This window comes from Salmo salar, chromosome 29 (genome assembly GCF_965601325.2).
Source record: "Salmo salar chromosome 29, fSalSal1, whole genome shotgun sequence".
Lineage (NCBI taxonomy): Eukaryota > Metazoa > Chordata > Actinopteri > Salmoniformes > Salmonidae > Salmo > Salmo salar.
Window position 1 is genome coordinate 11,932,197 of NC_138319.1, and position 20,661 is coordinate 11,952,857.

A 20,661-nucleotide genomic window follows, 5' to 3' on the forward strand; every position below is an offset into this window, starting at 1 on the left:
TTTTTTTACTTACAGCTTTGTACACCAGCTTCAAACACCTCAAAATACAGCGGTTTAGATGGTACAGTTTAGATGGAATGATTCTCTATGCTATACATGCTTGTTTTGTCACATAAATGGAAATTAGGCAAACTATTAGAATTTTAGCAACCAGGGAATGGCGGAGAGATTTGTGCATAATGCAGCTTTAGAAAAAAGCATTAACACTATTGTGTGGTTCAGATGGCTTTGTTGGTTGAAGAATGGTGCTTGCAGCACAGTGTTGTGGTGGTTTTGATGGACAAAAGTGTGCTATAATAATTGTGTTTCAGTTTGTGTCCGTTTCCTATGTAGGGTTGCAATATTCCGGTAAACGTTCAAAGTTACCAGAGTTTTACCAACCCTGTTCCTGTGTATCATGACCCCTCTAATTTACCCTCTTTCTCCTCTTCTCCCCTCCAGAGCAGAAGCCCTGCGCACGGCCCCAGCAGCTCCATTGTAGGGGAGCAGCCTGAGCACCTCTCCCTGGAGTCTCTGGACACCATGTCAGAGGCTGATGCCCCCTCCGCCTTCACCAGAGGCAGCCGCTCCCGCGCCAGCCTGCCCGTAGTGCGCTCCACCAACCAGACCAGGGACCGCTCGCTAGGTAGGGGATCGCAACATGACCACACTGTGATTATGAGGCTATTAACCACAACTTGACCAAGGACTGCTAGCTTTTTCTTAAAAACACACACACACATACAAACACACTTCACCCCCCCCTCCTCCCCCCTCGCCCTTTGCTTCGCCTGCTTGCTCCTAGCCTTAATCAGAATGAATTTCCTTAGCATAGTGAGATTACAGAATCCTCCGACAATATGCCATCCTGTTTAACACACGCACAAACACACACACAGACACACTGGTATTGACAGGATTAGAAATGGGGTTTGTTATCAACGCAAAGGGCACTTCATTTGCATCAATATGACAAATGCCTCCAGTTGTGTGGAGTTGCATTAATATGCCGCAGCGTAGCTTCTTCTAAGAGGTAGTCATTTAACTTTGCTGAACTAAACAGAGAGAGAGTGCTTCAACGCTCATCATCTCAACATGTAATCAGCCTCTGAGCCTCACAGGATACGGCTTCTTAAAAAGCTTATTTGAACATGTAAGCAGAGGACACACGTCTTAGTTTAATGTGACTTTAGGTTGACTCATTTCATTTACTTCAAGTGCCTCTAAATTACTTGTTGACGTTTGGGCAGCACACCCCTTTAACTAACAGGAAGCCATTTTGCATGCTGCTCTGTGCCAAAAGTGGGGTCTTGCTTAGGTTGAGAAGCTGAATTGCAGACATTGTACATAAACATCTACAAGAATATACTACTGCACACACAGATATGCATGCACACACACACACAAATAAACAAACACACACATACACACACACACACACACACACACACACACACACACACACACACACACACACACACACACACACACACACACACACACACACACACACACTCACCAGGGGAACGCGTTATGGCAGCAGAGTGGGTTATGGGGTGATGAAGGGGGTGGAGAAAAGAGGGCATATTACCCAGCATTCCTCTGGTGGCCCCCTGGTTGCTGATCTTGGGTCAGCTTTTCATTTTCCTCACGAATGGTTAAGTTTAGGATTGGGGAGGGAAGCTGATCCTAAATCTGTACCTTTCGGGAAACTTCACCCCGGAACCTCCCCCACACACACAGTCGTGTCCCCAGAGACATCTGGTCTTCCTTAAGAGCCCTGTGCCAGTAGAAGTAGTGCCCTCAGTCAGAAGACTCCTTAACACAGGACTGGAGTTACAGTAGCTGACATCTTCAAATGACTCTATTCAAGTGAGTTTCTCTATTCTCTTTATGTTACTTATAGCTGATGTGTAGTAGTGCTGCAAAATATTTATACTACAGTACTGTAGTAGTTGTTTTGGGAGACCTGTTAGCTATTTCTTTATTGCTGTACTGTGTTTTATATTGTAGAAGAGTGGGAAATAAAGAACTCTATTTATGCTGCATTTGAAATTAACGTAATTGAAGGCGATTGGGTTCCATTTGGAGATGCATAAGAGCAGAGTCTGGAATAGGATCTGACTGTCATAAAACCTAGCAGCAAGCCCTAGAAAACTCAGGCTTCGTCCCAAATGTCACCCTGTTCCCTTTATAGTGCACTACTTTTGACCAAGGCCCATAGGTCTCTGGTCAAAAGTAGTGCACCGTATGGGGAATAGGGTGCCGTTTGGGATGTAGACAAAGTATGTTCTCCCCTGACCAGTTGCTGTGCAGCCACGCCATTTGGTTCTGATTTAGAGAGTGAAACCAGACAATCAGCGGCCACATACAGTCCTGCAATCCAACTCTGCACTAGAACTTAGCCATCCAAAGTTAAAGCTTGGTTTTGAGGGAATTTTCCATTGCATGTATAATAGAATGTGAAGCCAAGTGTGTGTTCCAAATTACACCCTATTTCTTATATAGTCACTATGGGCGCTGGTAAAAAAAAAAAATGGTACACTATTGTGTGGCCTGTGTGGTCCAGCGGTTACAGCCGCTGACCTCGGCACACATGTATGCCAGAGTCAGCATGGGTTCGAATACTTCCCTTTGACTCGTCCTATTCTTTCTAACACTTTACTGTCTCGTCAGTCAAGCTCAAAAAGGACTGGGACTGCCCCACTCCTTAAAAAAAAAAGCTTTTTTTTTTGTTTTGGGACGCACAACCAGTCACTGAATAACACACGTCGTATTAGGAGGGTCTGCGTGCTCATTCATCTTAATGAAAAGACAGACTGCTAGTATAACAATACACAAAGGAGGAGCGAGTTAGATCACAAACAGACTTTGTTAAGTTGTTGCAAGTCTACCCTAGTAGAGCCATAGATGTATGTGCAATAGAATGGCTCAGCACTTTTATTTCCTGGATTTGTCCCTCCCTCTCTTTAAAAGAGCCTGTAGGATCTTGTATTACATTACTGGAAACATGTAGCCGTTTTTACTGGTCCGCTCCTTTTATGGAGCCACTCCGTGTTAGGAAAAGCTCCTCTCTATCAGTACACTACATAGTGACTGATCCTAAATGATACACAATGTGTACTGTATGTACTCTATTGTATACAGGAAGCTCTTATTTCAGTGATTTATAAGCTGCGTATCTGTTATAATACGTCAGATGATGAGGCTTTGACTAGAAAACAATATACAAAGTCAAGCTCACAGGCTTCTTTATTTGCACTGTCCTGTATGCACATATAACGTCTTTAAAGCTGTCGAGCTCCAAGTCTTTTGAAAATGTATGTTTTCGTCTGTGGGCAAGGGTGTGTTGTTTGTGAGTGTGTAATGTATTTCATATGCTTTGGTGGAGTGCAGTACAGAAGCCACACCCAGAGTTCAGGAGTTCAGTGTCTTGTCTGTTCGATGCTTTGCTAATGCTCGCCCTTCCCACCCACAACACACAGCCACGTCCCTCGTCCTTCCCCATCCCACATCAACCTCACCCTCATACAACCCACATGACTTACGAACTTCATAAGCACACGTACTGTATGCATCCGCCGGCATGCACACATACACACCAAGGCTTTTAGTTTTATGAGTCTTTAACTTTATCACCATTATCTAAATTCTCATTGTAAATACAATAAAGATATTATAGTTACTCATTGTAAAAATAATAAAGATATTATAGTTGCTCATTGTAAAGATATTATCGTGATTCATTGTAAATACAGTAAAGCTATTATAGTTACTCATTGTAAATACAGTAAAGATATTGTAGTTACTCATTGTAAATATAGTAAAGATATTGTAGTTACTCATTGTAAATACAGTAAAGATATTGTAGTTACTCATTGTAAATATAGTAAAGATATTATAGTTATTCATTGTAAATACAGTAAAGATATTGTAGTTACTAATTGTAAATACAGTAAAGATATTTTAGTTTCTCATTGTAAATATAGTAAAGATATTATAGTTACTCATTGTAAATACAGTAAAGATATTGTAGTTACTCATTGTAAATACAGTAAAGATATTGTAGGTACTAATTTTAAATACAGTATAGCTATTGTAGTTACTCATTGTAAATACAGTAAATGTAGTGTTTGTGGTGTATGTCGGACTGCACATAATAGGACAGGACTGCACACGACTTAGGGGGGCCACAGTACAGAAAGACAAGCACCATAGTACATGAATACACCATGCATCCCAAATGGCACTCAATTCACTATTATTATAGGCCTAAGGGGGATAGGGTGCCATTTGGGACACAGTCATTGACACAACACTGGTGTGACACCCCTGTAGCTACATGGTTAAGAGCCACCGGATCATCATCAACCAATCAGTAACCCCATCAGTAACCCTCCATTAACCCCCTTTCCTTCCCTGTCTTCTCCCCAGGCGTGCTGTACCTGCAGTACGGAGACGAGACTAAGCAGATCCGGATGCCCAATGAGATCACCAGTGGCGACACCATCAGGGCTCTGTTTGTGAGTGCCTTCCCCCAGCAGCTCACCATGAAGATGCTGGAGTCTCCCAGTGTGGCTGTCTATGTCAAAGACGACATGAGGAACATGTACTACGAGCTCACCGACGTCAGGTAAATGGGTGTGTGTTTTTTTTTTGTCCAGTACCTATGTGTGTGTGTGTGGGGGGGTGTTTTGTCTCTATTTTCCCAGACTGGGTTATAGAGCAGGTTATTTAGGGGTTGCTTCCCAATGTGTCGTCTCAGTCTCACCCGTGTAAGATCATCAGAGCTACCCAGCAGCCTTCCTCTCTCCCTTCTTTAAGTACTTCCTGTCTAATGAGCTATCCAGCACAGGAAGTGACCCGGGCTGCAAGCAGCCTGCTACAGATCCTCTTCCTCCCCACTTTCCAGTCAACTCAATAGCTGTGTGGATGAAAGGGCTCAGGATGTGGTGCCCTACAGCAGTGGAAGAACCTTTAGTTCCACCACCACCAAAACAAACCCAAACAACACCGTGGGCGAGTCTCAAATGGTGCCCTATTCCCTATATAGTGTACTACTTTTGACCAGAGCCTTATCGCTTAGCCTATGGGCCCTGGCCAAAAGTAGTGCACTACATAGAACATAGGTTGCCATCTGGGTCGCAAACCAGTCTCCGAGCCTCTTTTTCCTCTCATTTACACCCATGTGATGGTAGAAGAAAGTGGAAAGTTCAGCTGTGGCCGAATTCATTTGTTTTGACACGTTTCATCGCTGCTCAGTTGGCAGAACAAAAGGATCGGAAAATAACCTATAAACAGTCTTGTTTCTTCCAGAGCCTCAGATTTAAAGTGAGTGAGTGAGCTATAGCCAACTTGGCCACATTCTGTGTGCGAGACTTAACGTCAGAAGAGTTGCAGGGTGTGTTAAGTGGTGGTTTCCCATGTGTTAAGCGGTGGTGTCTTCTCCTCTCTGTGCAGAAAGTGACTCTTGGCACAGGCACATGTAGCTTTGTCATTAGCCTGGCCTAAGTCGTCTTCTTTTGAGTTTTCCAGAGGGGTATGACTCATAAGACAACAATGACAAGGGTTTCTTGTCCTCACGGTCATGCCCACACACAGTCACGTCACCAATCACCTTCACCCAGTTTGCCCACTTCCTGGTACATCATAAAATTCAACAATAGATATAAGTTACTGTTCAATACCCAGGGCAACGAATTGACAGTGCCTACATGACCTGTTTTTGCATTTAAAAAATCATATTTAAATATTCATATTTCTGTAGAATACAAGCTTACAGCACACTGGGCGATTATACTCCATTTTGAACACAGGAGATTGGTGGCACCTTAATTGGGGAGGATGGGCTCATGGTAATGGCTGGAGCGCAATCAGTAGAATGGTATCAAATACAAATAAATATGGTTTCCATGTGTTTGATGCCATTCCATTAGCTCCGTTCCAGCCATTATTATGAGCTGTCCTCCCCCCCTGTGATTATGAAGGCTCAAAGTGAAGAAAAAAACAAGTATTCTGGCTCTATCTCTATCTGTAGTGTTCTTGCGGCGGTGTGATGTGTACTTTGTGACTAGCTCGAACCTTTTTTATCAGGGCTGTAAAAGTTATCGCGTGTTCATTCCTCGCTGGCTGGCTCAGTAGTAGACGGCACAGGAGCAATAATTGACACGGAAAACAAAGATCAGAAGACGAGACGCAGGTTTATTGATTTATTTGAGGGATCCTTTTTACTGTAACACCACTGGACACGTTTCGTGCCTACTGGACACTTTTTGACACAACGACGTGATGGCTCAGTACAGCCAGTATAGCAGACTGTGGACTGTGTACGACATAGCCATGTCAGAGCACACACCAATGTCTGGGTATAGGAGACCACTATCCAATAGTGATATATTCTTGCCTCCTCATTTCCCTCTGGACGTTTCTCCCTCCCCCCACAGGAATATCACGGATCACTCCTGCCTGAAGGTGTACCACAAGGACCCAGCACAGGCCTTCAGTCACGGCCCCAGACCCACCAACGTTGACACCAGGGTGAGTACTGACCCATCTGAGGAGCATCTAAACTGGGATACTGAACCAGGCAAGCCCCTGGTCTAACCTCGGGCTAGCAGGGCATCTGGAGGGTTTACAGCAGGTAGAACTAGCTCTATCCTAGACCCAGACTTACTGTAGGGTAAACCTTTCAACAGATGACAGAGTGGTATGGTTCAGTCTTCCTTATTACATTCCTGTCTGGGCAAAGAAAGATAGTCTAATTACTAAGTCCACACCTACTGTGGTGCTTGTGTGAAAAAGGTACATTATTTATGACAGGTATTATTATTTGCAACATGCCAGCTGTTCCCACAGAAACAGCTCCAGTAGGGAATAGGCCAGTCTAGTTAGTCTAATGTACAAATAACACTGGCTATGGGGGGCCCTACCCCTACCTCTCCCCCCTATCCTACCCTCTCCTCTCCTCTCTCGTCATAATCCCCTCTTCTTCTCCTAACCTCCTTTATTCACCCTCCTTCCCCTCATCCTCCCTCTATCCTCTCCTCCCCAAATTCTCTCCTGTCCTCCCTCTCATCCCTCCCTCTCAGCGCCTGGGTAACGGAATGCCCTCCCCCCCGCCTCTCCCCGTCTTCCTTAATCTGTCTACGGCGGTCTTCTGTTCTTCGTGCATCATTTCGGGTGGGATGGAGGGAGCCTTGTGTGTGCCTTAGTGCAGCTCGCCGAAAGGAATTGAACTCCATTCACAGGGCTGTTTCTTCTCCAAATCTCCTGCTAATCTCCCACAAGGCTGCTGCCTCCTGTTGGTTTCCTGCTGATGTAGCGGAACTAAAGCGCAAAGACCTCATTCCTTGTGTGTTCCTCCCTAAATCCTTTCTGGTCAGCTGACCCCTGTCCTCCCTAATCCTCTCTGATGCTTTATCTAATCTAGCTGAGAGAAGTCTCCGTGTGAGCAATGTAGCTTTTTACCACCTGAGGAACATTTCCAAGGTGAGACTCATCCATGCTTTTATTACAAGCAGGCTTGACTGCTGTAGTGCTCTCCTGTCTGGTCTACCCAAGGAAGCCATTGGTCAACAGCAAAATATACAGAATGCTGCAGCACGGACTGACCAAGACCAGACGGAGAGTATATATTATACCGGTTTTAATGTCTCTGCACTGGCTGCCTGTGAGTTTTAGAATATTTTAAGATTATTCAATTGGTTTTTAAATCAATCCATGATTGTGTACCCCAATACATGTCAGATATGCATTTAAGTTATGTACCCAGTAGGTCCCTCAGGTCTTCTGGCACCGGCCTTTTAACTATCCCAAAGCCTAGGACCAAGAGGCATGGAGAGGCAGCCTTTAGTTACTACGGCCCCTGCGTCTGGAATAGCCTGCCAGAGAACCTGAGGGGGGCTGAAACTGTGGACATTTTTAAAAGAGATCTTAAAACACGCCTTTTTAGCTTTGCTTTTCCTTAGGGTGCTTTTTATCCTCTTATGTCTGTTGTGTAGTAAATACTTCAGTTTTTATCATTTTTTCCCCCCTGTGAAGCACATTGTGTTTCATTCCACGTCTGAAATGCGCTGTATAAATACAGCTTGATTTGATTTGACGTGGATTGCCATGCAGCGCAGTGTGCAACACTCACGTGTGCACACGTACGTACACACACGCACACCCGCAATAATACTGAATATTGTTGCCGTTATCACAATGACTTTTTTTCAATGAGCCCCAGCATCATGCATTGTGTCTTTCTAGAGAGACGGTAGCTTTGCTTTATGGGAGGTGGAGTGTGGGTTCAGATTCTACAGTGTTTGACTTTAGTACTGGACATCAGTGATAAATAAAGTTGCATTGAGTCTACTCTGGGTTGATTCTCTCACTCATTTATGAAACTGTGCTTCGGTCTGCCTCTATAACCTATGAATACACTGCATAGTATTTTATTGAAATGACTGGAACACATGGGAAACAAAGGAGAAGCCACTATTTCTAAAGCAACTACTGCATGCGTGGTGTAAAACTCAAGTTGATTGTTTAACACGGAGTAGACTTATGTTATGAGCTGTGGTATGAAACGTGAACACACACACACACACACACACACACACACACACACACACACACACACACACACACACACACACACACTACATGGATACGTAACATTACGCAACACAGATCAAATGTCTTATCAGCTTAACACTCAGAAGCAATTCACACGCACACACTCTTTTTTCACTAGACTGCCAGATGACTCCAGGAGACCTACGACGTTGTTGTTTTTTACACACACACGCCACACACACACACACACACACACACATATACACTTACAGATACACATATACATACATACCCACATACACAAGTTTGAGTTTATTTGTTCTGGTCAGGCACTGGTGTATGATTTACATGAAGTTGCGTGTCTCTTTAAAGCCCAGGGTAACTGCTTTGTTGTTTTTTGAATCACAGATGACCTTTGTTTTAACACGGACCAAATGAGTTAGGCTATGGACTTTGATCTCATCAGAGCCAGCCAATATGACACTGGCAATATTGACAAAGGCAATCTGGGATTGAAAAAGCCTACAAAGCGGTTGTATTCTTCAAGAATCAATGGCTTTATTTAAAAGTCATAAAATGGATGTACCAATCACAGATTGCCTCATGTAAGGACCTGCTCACGAAGTGATACAGCTGTAATATTATGAAAACTAAAGTGGATTTGTAGTGGCTGGTCTGCAAATACTTTCTCTGCTTAATTTGACAAATGAATCAAATTAGATCCAGGAAAATGTTTTGCTATGATATATAATGACGGACAATTGTTTTTATGCAATTGAGATCAATGGGCATTGTTTTTCGCACACATACACACACACTCACGCACCGGTCTCCAACACACACGAGCAGGTTCAAATAATAATAATCACAGTGGTTGTAGAGGGTGCAACAGGTCAGCCCCTCAGGAGTAAATGTCAGTTGGTTTTTCATAGCCGAGCATTCAGAGTTAGGGACAGCAGGTGCGGTAGAGAGAGAGAGTCGAAAACAGCAGGTCCGGGACAAGGTAGCACGTCTGGTGAACAGTTCAGGGTTCCATAGCCGCAGGCAGAACAGTTGAAACTGGAGCAACAGCACGACCAGGTGGACTGGGGACACGCAAGGAGTCATCAGGCCAGGTAGACCTGAGGCATGGTCCCAGGGCTCAGGTCCTCCGGGAGGGGAGGGAGAGGGAGCGAGAGACAATTAGAGGGAGCATACTTAAATTCACACAGGACACCGGATAAGACAGGAGCAATACTCCAGATATAACAGACTGACCCTAGCCCCCAGACACAAACTATTGCAGCATACATACAGACCATATGAGTTAGGGTATGGAATTTACTCTCATCATTGTCAATATGACACTGGCAGTATTGACCAAGGCAATCTGGGATTCAAACAGCAACAAATATTGTTCAAGAATGAATGGCTTTATTTAAAAGTCAAAAAATGTATGTATACCAATCACAGATTGCCTCATTGAAGGACCTGCTCATGAAGTTATACAGCTATAATTGTGTATAGTATTCTGAAAACTAAAGTGGATTTGAAGTCGCTGGTCTGCAAGTAGTTTCTCTGTTTGAATTTGACAAATGAAACAAATTAGAATCATGATTTTTTTGTTATGATATGCCAATGAGCCATTAGCTTATGGCAAGTTTCCCTTTAAATACAGACCGGCAAAGTCATATACACACGTTAATGCTGAAGTGTCCACACACACACACACTCACAAAGCAAATTTGCGATCATAATTTTTACACCCACAGTGTTAAATTGAACAGTTTCTTAGTAATTATATGTGATTTACTGAAATAGTGTTAAACTAACACTTTTCAAAGTATTGATAAACTAACACCCCAAGAGTGTTGGGTCCCTAACACAATGGGTGTTACAAATTCAGACATAAATTAACACTTTATTAGAGCTGATGCTCTTACACTTTCTCAGTCTTAGGGCATTAACACCTGTCATGTTACAGTAACACATTTGTGGGTGATGTTTTAACACTGTAGGGTGTAAAGCTTTACTGTATTTGCATATTTATTTCCCAGGGTGCCTTTCAAGTGAATTTTAGAGGTACCATGACTGTGTTTCGATGGCTGTCAGTGAGTGTTTAAGTGAATATTTTATCATAAAAGTAACACTGATGACAATACATATATATTTTTTTACAATGCCATACTTCGACAGTCTAGTTTTACCCTAACACACTGGTCTGAAACTCCTGGTTTGCAGGCCACATAGGCAAGTCATATAATGCTGGCTTGCAAAGTGTTATATAATTTCTATTGGAGTTAGGATAGCCAACGATTGAAACATTTTAAATCACCTGCAATCTGCAGTTAGAATGACTGCCAAGGTCGGGAATATTTTTATTCGATGAGGTTTAACGGCGGTTGGCGTCCAATAAATGTTGCATTACCGCCACCTACTAGACTGAAGTATAACTCCCTTATACTTTGCTTAAAATAATAATTTTCCCCAAAAATCGATAAATGCCCTACCAAAAAACACAGTAATCACTCCTTTCAATGGCACCCTTTTCTTGAGGGCAAAACAATTCACATCTCTTGCTCCCATTTGTTTAACGCGGAGTGCCTGCTCCCTCTGACCAGAAACAAACAATTATCACAAGACCACTTCTGGTTACCTTCACTGATTCCACAGCACCCAACTCTGTTTTCACCCACCATGAAACCACAAATGGATCAGCCAAAAGGCAAGGGCCCACTTTTTCCAAAAACTTCACTCCTACTGTCACAGACTCATCTTTAATCTATCTCTCGGTGTAAGCCTCGGGCTCTGAGAACTTCACCACACCTACCACCTCAGATACTTACATTTACATTTACATTTAAGTCATTTAGCAGACGCTCTTATCCAGAGCGACTTACAAATTGGTGCATTCACCTTATAATATCCAGTGGAACAACCACTTTACAATAGTGCATCTAAATCTTTTGGGGGGGGGGGGGGGGGGGGGTTAGAAGGATTACTTTATCCTATCCTAGGTATTCCTTAAAGAGGTGGGGTTTCAGGTGTCTCCGGAAGGTGGTGATTGACTCCGCTGTCCTGGCGTCGTGAGGGAGCTTGTTCCACCATTGGGGTGCCAGAGCAGCGAACAGTTTTGACTGGGCTGAGCGGGAACTGTGCTTCCTCAGAGGTAGGGAGGCGAGCAGGCCAGAGGTGGATGAACGCAGTGCCCTTCGCACTCATTCACTTCCATTTCTCCTCCTGTCTTCGATCCGGCGTACAGCTCACTCTGCTTACACTTTCTACCATTCTTCTTTAATATACCATCTCCCTTTTTTCTGCCATTTTAACTGACTCAAGCTCACCCTCTTCCTCCCTCTCTCTCTCTTAGACCTCCTCTGCCTCTCTTTTTCTCTCCATTCCTCAGTATTGCAAGTATACGTCTTCTTATGATAATACTGCACTTCTCCTGACCTACATTTTGTTGTCGCCCTCTCAAGGGACGCTATTTAACCAGCTGTCACAATCTCCGTACAATCAGCCGAACCCCGCGGGATGTTGGGCTCCACAGTGCATCCCACTTGTAAAGCAGCTGCTTTGTCTTGATGTTCTTCTATACCAATAGTTACTGCAACGCTTTTCCATTTCAAACAAACGTGCTTCTGTCCACAGTCTTGTTTCCTCTTCCAGGGACCACATAGAGAAGATTGATAAAGAGACTACCTAAACCATCTAAACTGGCATAACCATCTCAGTAACGGGTGAAATAAGTCCAACCACTTACAGATTGGATTAGTTTAGAAAAATGTAGGTCATTTATCTTTGTGTAGTTCAATTAATCATCTTTAAGTTCAATTAATCAATCAATGTCTTTTTAGAAACATAGATATTAAAACAAACTATTCTAAAAAGCAACCTGCAACAAAGCATGCTGGTAAAGATCATAATGAGGCCCCTCCCACATCTTTTTCACTCAGAGAGTTTTAATTTTAACTAGGCAAGTCAATTAAGAACAAATTCTTATTTACAATGACATCCTAGGATCAGTGGGTTAACTGCCTTGTTCAAGGGCAGAACAACAGATTTTTACCTTGTCAGCTCAGGGATTCAATCTAGTAACCTTTCGGTCACTAGTCCAACACTCTAACCACTAGGCTACCTGCCCCCCAGAGTTAATGGAAATGAACTCAACACAGTCGTGTAACAACAACACCACCTGGTTAACACTTCATTTATTCACCGAAAATGACGTAAATTTCAATCCCTCCAGAATCAACACTCAGATATAAGACTCACAACACTTTTTACCTCAACACCGAGATTTTAACACCCGCAAATTTGTGCATGTACACACACAAGTGGCTTTATTCTTGACAGATGTGAAGCTGAGAGTGCAGATGTTTTGTAAAACATGTTCGAGACAAATAAGCCTTTCTGATGCCTCCTTGTGTTAGCCGGCTCTCTTAATTGTGAAGCCAAATCCTGGAATTCTAGGAAAAGAGCAAATACAGTAACAAAATGAGGCCTGCACCTGTTTAAACATAGTGTTTGGAGTGGTAGAACACTGCTGCACGTCTCAGTAGGGCTATCCATTGTCCTGTCTTCTCTAAGAAATCAGTGAGATCGTATTTCTGCTATTGGTTTCCATTTGTTTTGTTTTCTTCTAAGAGATTGTTTCCAGATGTGTTGGGGGTTAACCAGATTAGTGGGGTTAAATAAGTTAGTGGTAGCCATACTCATATGGTGACTACATGTGTGCAACAGTAATTAGTACACTGTAAAGGGGTTACCGTGGATTTGACAGTAGTTTACAGGCAGCTCCGTGGCAAGAATAATTGTGTATTTCATATTACAGTACACTGTAATATAAATGCGGTATCGAAGCAAGTACAGTGTAATGACACACTGTAAAATGTACTGTATTATACTATAAAAAAAGTTTATGCTACGGTAATCGGTGTGAATTAATTAATTAATAGGTGGGGATTGTATTTCACTGTAATTTAAAGGGATTGGTGCAAGCAGGATGGCTGCTAGGTAAAGTGTTTACAAACATTACAGAATGTTAATGAATAGTTGGTGTTTCATATCACTTGCACTTCTACAGGCCTTAACAAAGACTTCCAAACTGGCAGTGACTACAGGGCAAAATAGACATGGCAAAATGCTCAACCAGTTAAGACTTGCTCCTGTTCCAATCTGTTCCCTATACATTTTAAATTGATGGGATACTATAACCACAGAGGAGTTAAATTGGTGCAGCGTTCTCCCTCACAGGTGCAACAAATATAGCCTCTTTCATGGCACACCTCAAAATATGTTAATGAGACAGAAACAACAATAACATGCACCACTAGTGGTTAAACGTTTTTTTGGCACTAAAAAAACATGTCATGTATTATGTGGGGTGGAGTTACAGTACCATTCGAAATATAGCAATACTTCCCCACCCACAACATCTTCCCACAATGCACCATAATTTACAGTATGCTGGAGTATAATACAAAAAAATAACTGTATCATTTACAGTTTTCTGTTACAGTGTATGCTTCCATACAGACCAGACAGGATGCTTCATTTACATCAGGGAATTGTAAGAGGTGACTGGAATAAAAAAACTTCCACTGTACATAACCATATATTCCTGACAGTCAAGTAGAATATTAAATAGGGATCACCATTTTATTCTAGTCAAAAAATCCTCTGTTGTTTTGTAATGTTCTTACCAGACTCAGAAAGGTAATCTATCTAGTGTCATTATCAGAATACAGGGTAGTTATTAAAGTGTCCCTAGGTGTGCTCTATAATAGGTCAGAGCTGGGCAATGAGAAGGGCTGCTTGTATAGGTGGTAACTCCATCCCTTCTATTTCAATAACTCAGTAGGACGTCCCCCCCCCCAAAAAAAAATAGGACACCTTTCCATTTCAGTACTTTAATTTCTTCATAGCTGGACATTGAGAAAGATGACAACATCATGGTGAGAAGGGTGATAATCTTCACATGCTAGCCTCAAACAATTAATCCTCCTTCCTGCTTCTAGGTGTAACAAACAAGCCATTGTTCACTTCAGGTATGAGTCATAGGATACATCTGTAGAAACCAAAACTAAATCTAGAAGGGGAATTCTAAACATTCTAACATTCTCCACAAGGCTTATCAACGAGCATGATTTAAGAAAGATCCAGTATACTGTATAAAATACATAAATCATGTTTAATGTTCCAGAAATGATTAAGTGTTTACTGAATGGTTCTTTCTAGAAGTGAACAGCAATGAGCAGCATAATAGGGAGGGTGTGACATCTGATGTGTGTGTGTGAGAGGTGAAAAGAGACAAAAGCTAAAAGCCTGAACAAAGACTCAGACTGGGCTGGATCCACAGCTAACAAAGACAAACTCACTCATTGGCTGATAAGTGAAAACACACCGTCTTTATTTATATATTGTTCAAGAAAAATCTGTCTGGGAATATTCTATTCAAAGGCTATGGAACAACATATAATAGAGACTAATGGAAAGCGCAAGCTACTGAGTTCAAACACCTCACTGTCAAAGTCAAATGTTTTCACATGTCTCCTCTCTTGGAAATGCTCAATGTTAAAACGGTTTCTCTGATGGTTTAATAGGATTATTCTTTTCTTTGCCAAGGTGGACAAAGTACTACATACTTCGCCCTAACAAAGAAAAGGCCCCAAGTAGTTGTATGAAGTCAAGCACAGCTGTTCTATACAGTCTGTGATGGCTTGTCAATTGTACCTGAAGTAAGCAATTCCTTTCATCCTCTTGCAAGACCACTTTGCGTTTTCAATATCATGACCTTATAAGGCAGGAGTTCCAGGTTTGTCCGCAGACATATATAAAACATTGCCTTTAATAAATAAATAAACACATCCGAAGATGGCGACGAACAAGCAGTGAAATTGGGAACATTTGGTTTGAGTTTGGCTCATGTGGACTTTTTAAAGACCTCAATCTATTTCTTTCCACTGCCTCCTTAAGGTTCTCATTGGAAGGACAGCAGGTCTGGGAGGGTCTCAGAAAGTCAGCTCAATCTAGTTTCATATGAGTACTACATCAGGCTATTAGAGTCCGGCACCAGGCCAGATACACACCCACAGGAATCAGGATTTGGCTGAACATGAAAGAGTTCTGATGGAGAACTAGTGAGACATATTGTATCTCTATTGGTCTCCACTGGAGTCCTTGGGTGAGCAAATAGGGCTGTTCATTGTTATGATGACAGTTCATGGGCAATATCTCTCTCTCTCTCTTATACAATGACTACCAGCTTGGCAAGGGCACATTTAAACTGACTTCAGAGAGAACTCTTTGTGGTCATACGTAGGGCATCAAACAGTCACCATATGAAATCATCTGAATGGTGGGTTTAGTGTTTAATCAAAAGAGAGCAGGGAGATGAAAGTTTATTATTCAAGTATGAACAACAAAACACGGAGGGAGAGATCACAATAGTAGTCAAGTCAAAGAAAGTCACTGTATACAAAACATCTCCAACAGCCATCATTTTGGCCATGTGTATGTATTAGTACCGTACAGTAACCCCAGGCTCCTGTAACGGAAACATCAAGTATGTATGTAAAGTATGTGGAAGCATTGTGTTGATTCAGATCAGATAATTCAATTGATGTTAGACTATTCATTTGCCTCAAATGCAGGTGGCTGGCCACAAGAAACACTAAACCACAGCAGTAGTAGTGCATCCTGAAGAAATGAGCTCTCTCTCACTACGCTGACCCGTACATTCCTCTGTGTAAAGCTACACATACTCTCTGCCCTCCACTTTTAACTTTTAACTCCATAAATCAGAGAACTGCTTCAGTCATGCCTTTCCTTTAACTCCACTGTAGCTGAATGAAGTTAGTTTCAAAGTCCACAGGTACTCTGGGGTCCTTCATGGGTGGTCATTGCAGGCCAAGCTGCCTGTTTAAAAAAAGCTGTGCCAGACAACGGAACCTGTTGTTAATTTACCAGCTACTTCTTTCCTGCCTGTAGGCACATAATTGAAATCCTTCTCTCTGTGTTTTCACATGTGGGCTGTTTTTAAAGACACACTGTTATCACCAACCAGGGGCAATTGAGCTCACAAGCTTTAAAGAAACACTCAAAGTAATCTCCTAGTTTAAAAGAAATGGGAATATGCTGCCAAAATCCCAAAACCTTATTTTATCCCAAAATCTTGTTTTCATGTAAAATCTTATTTTAGAAGCCTGGGGGTATAGTCTATGTGGGGTGTCTATGAAATGTTAGTAAAATATTGATGGGGGGAAAGTATCCCTGTGGCCTTAACAGAACTTAAGATCAACTGTTTTTCTCACCCTGAGAATGTGCTGATGTGATATTCTTTTCTCTAAACATATGGTTGAAAACCATTTATAAAACAGGTTGTTTGGATTCTGGATGCTGATTGGTTGATAGCAGGGAGTTATTCACAACAATCCCTGGGTAATGCCTGTCAACTAGTGCTGAGCCATTAACCAACATTTGTTTATGTTTTTGGGTTATTAAATAACTAATTGACTGACATCGGTTCAATTACTTGAATTCCATTTAGTAAAAAAAAAATGTTGCGCCCAACGCGCTGTTCAAATAATTCAAGAGAGAAATCAAGTCAAACATGTGGGACGCTGGACTGAAGGGAGTTGTAGTTTTCATTAAGCAAATATTCAACCTAGTTCAGGTCAGAAGCGTGGTAATTAACTACAATGACCATAATCCATTGCGCCTGTGTTTTCTGGCTCGGACAGAGACAGATCAGAGGGGAAGGAGCATGGTGAGAGGTTTTACTCTCGCCAAAATCTGTCGAAAATAAACCCAATGTGTTTCTATGGGGTTATTTTGGACCTAAATTTACCGTCTGCCTTCCCGCCTTTGGGACAATGACTTCCATTGTTCGGGCGGCGACGTGCATTTACGCCTGCTACGTTAAGTTAGATTCACATAGACCGCATGAGGGAGGAATCTACTTAAGACAATGACGAGAGGGACAGAGACAGTTTGTGAAAGTATGCCTTATTTACTTTGAGAGGAACAACTCTGCAGCATACTTAGGCAGGCTAGCTCAATAGGATGACTAAAGACAGTACCTTATGGGGAGTGCGTAAAGTTAGATGGTCTGGCTGGCTGACTGCTACTGCCTGGAGCAGAGATGACTTTAATGAAAAAGAATAAAGTAATTAAATAAATATAATATACTCAACTGAAATATTGTATTATTTCATTGTAATTTCCTATTTTTCCATAGATATTTACCCAATGTAGACCTGACAGAGACCACGGAATATTTTTTATGTTTTGGCAATTGAATATTCACTATTTTTGGCTTTGGAATTTCCATTAAAAAGCTTTAAAATCATTGCAATGTCATTATTTTATAATGCATTCAAGGTTTTAAAAAACGATAGAGCCGAAACCAAACCCATTTTGAGTTATCCACTATCCCACAGCTCAGCCAGGCAATTTATAAACTTAATCTCCCCTGGACAAAAGTGTCTAGACATTATTTCCCAATGCGACTAGGCTAGCATTTGGTTTGCAACAGCTGCCTGCCTCTCTGACCTTTGCGATAATGTTGCAGTGTTTTTCTACAACATCCCATGCTTACAGAAAAAACACATGATTTCACATGTGGAAAATCACATGATTTCACATGTGTAGTTTCATGTTATCACTTTGCTTGTGATTTTGTGTTGGCTTTAGTTAGCTAGCTAGCAAAGGAGAAGTAGCTTGCCTGCATGGCAACCCTTTTTGCTTAGAACTTTTGTAATGGACGACCAGCTCATTTTCCTAGCAACTTCAGAATCTCAACTAACAACTGGCCTTAACTATAGTGTTTGGTGGAAGGATGAAATAAAACAAATGTACTTATTAAAATAATGTAATTAATTATTTTTTTTAAATATGTTGGTAATCGTTTTATATAATAGGCGGAATCTACCGCACACCCAGAGCTGATTTGTAAAGGTGCTGGAGTCAAAATGCAAAACTGGAGAAACAGGAAAAAGTCTCTGCACACTTCCAGTCAGATGCAAATGTTTTTAATTTCGGTCAGTCGACCTTCATCTGAGCATATCTCCACAATCAAGAGTGGGACAGATAAGGCCACACAGTGAGCCAGCGGTAATTGCAGATATTGTAAATATAACACGCTCGACGTCGAGCCTTAGCACAGCCCCAGATGGGAGTTATTCACATGATAATCCCTGGTTTCTCATGCCTTATTGTCCTAACTGGGTTAGAGGAGTAATGGTTTGCATCCCAAATGGCACCCTATTCCCTACTTAGTGCACTACTTTTGACCAGAGCTTTATGGGCCTTTGTCAAAAGTAGTACACTACATAGGAAATAGGGTTTTATTTGGGATGCTGACATGGTACGTTTGGGGATGACCTTGCACACATTTTTTATATATATATAGAAACTCTCTAGCTCCTAGACATGCAAAGGGAGGTGTCATGGCCGACTACCTGAAGGCTGCGACACCTGATGTGCCAAGGTGAAGTTATCCCTAGGTACAGCTCTAGGATCAGTTTCCCCTCCCCCACTCCTAACCTTAACCATTAGTGGCGCAACTTCACCCTCCATTGACATGCTACTGTGTTTGGTAAACATGGTAGACTAATGTGTAAAGTAGTAATAAAATTATTTTGGTTTCCTCCAGATGCACAGAGAGATGATGTATGCCAGCAGAGATGGGCAGCACCCCCCCAGACACCCCCCTATGGGCCACCCTCCACACCACCCCATGCAGGGCTCCCTGTCCCCAACCACGGCCCACTCCGTGCCCCCCTCGCCCTCCCGGATCCCCTTCGGCCCGCGTCCGGGGTCCATGCCCTGCAGTGCCACTATGCCCCGGGAGCGCATATCTAACCCCACACCTCCCGTGCGCTCCGTGTCGCCCTGCCCCAGCGCCATCCTGGAGAGGCGGGACGTCAAGCCTGATGAGGACATGGGCAGTAAGAGTCACAGCCTGGTGAGAGGGGGAGAGGGGCTTTACACTGACCCGTACCTTCTCCACGAGGGGAGGATGGGCCACGGCCCTGCCCATGGAGGGCACCCTCCTCCTGGGGACATGGTGGACCACGGCAGCCTGGCTGGCTACCACCGCGCCTCCATCCGCTCCACAGGCTCCTACAGCGGGCCCAGCCCCACCGAGGCCATGGAGCAACCCTCACTCTACCGCCAGAAGTCCAGGAAGTACGGAGACAGCCAGCTGCCCACGCTGGGCTCCAAGACCCCGCCCCCCTCCCCCCACAGGATGGCAGAAGTGAGGATGATTGACATCCATGGGGCCATGCCTCCTCATGGCGGCATTCCCCTGGAGCGCTCCTCGCCTGTTCGCCAGGCCTTCAGGAAGGAGGAAGTGGTCAAAAGCAGGAGTAACATGGCATCTCCAGTTGTGCCGGACCTCCAGGGTCACGGCCCTATACCTCCAGCCAACGACCCACAGACACGGTAAGCCAACCCGGGGGACCTGAGGTGGGACAGGTAGGGTAGTGTGTGGTGGGGGTCAGTGAAAGGGTATTCAACTGCATGGGAGCATGGATGACCTAACACTGCATTCCTGCACTATTCTAACTGTGACCGTGGGCTGCTCTGTGTTCATCTCAGCTCATATTGTGTCTCATCATCACCACTGCAGGGCAGAGACATCGTGGTCTGCCCTGTCTCTCACACACACACACACACACACACACACACACACACTGTGTGTCTGGCCCATCCTGTCAAGGTCATCACATTTAGCACAGTGGGCTATTATAACAGTGTGTTATTGTTATGTATTGTCTTGTCTTATTGTGTCTTTCAGCTACACCAGTTAGGTATGTGTGTGACTCGCTCTATTTGTACGAGTAGCTTATTCCAGTTGAAGAGAGTCGGTGTACTCAGTGCCCCATAGTTGACAGAGCAAACCAAGCCACTGCAGTAAATGAATAGTGCCTCACTCCCCATATTCAGACTGTATATTATCATGTTATCTTGTGGTATTGTTGTTTTAATAACACACTGTCTGCATGCCCCGTGTAGATGATCTAAACCGGCCCTCCGACTGTCATTTCTGAGGCTAGTTCAACTTGCGCTAAGAACAGAACACACAAACACAGGAGAGGGCATGAGGGACATATTCCAGCCATACAATCATATGTG

The 20,661-nt window shown here is 43.1% G+C and overlaps 1 protein-coding gene across 15 annotated transcripts in view; it reads left to right on the plus strand.

Annotated features, from left to right (window-relative positions):
* LOC106590114 (sickle tail protein homolog) overlaps positions 1–20,661 on the plus strand; it is a 220,771-nt gene that overhangs the window by 177,835 nt on the left and 22,275 nt on the right. For 14 of the 15 annotated variants that reach the window (XM_014180705.3, XM_014180706.3, XM_014180701.3 and 11 more), the window contains 4 exons: positions 442–625; positions 4,414–4,612; positions 6,423–6,516; positions 19,175–19,968. In XM_014180705.3, the coding sequence (XP_014036180.3) occupies positions 442–625; positions 4,414–4,612; positions 6,423–6,516; positions 19,175–19,968 (1,271 nt within the window). Of the gene's footprint in view, positions 1–441; positions 626–1,736; positions 1,852–4,413; positions 4,613–6,422; positions 6,517–19,174; positions 19,969–20,661 lie in introns of those variants that run through there. The other variant, XM_014180710.3, reaches the window with a different exon arrangement.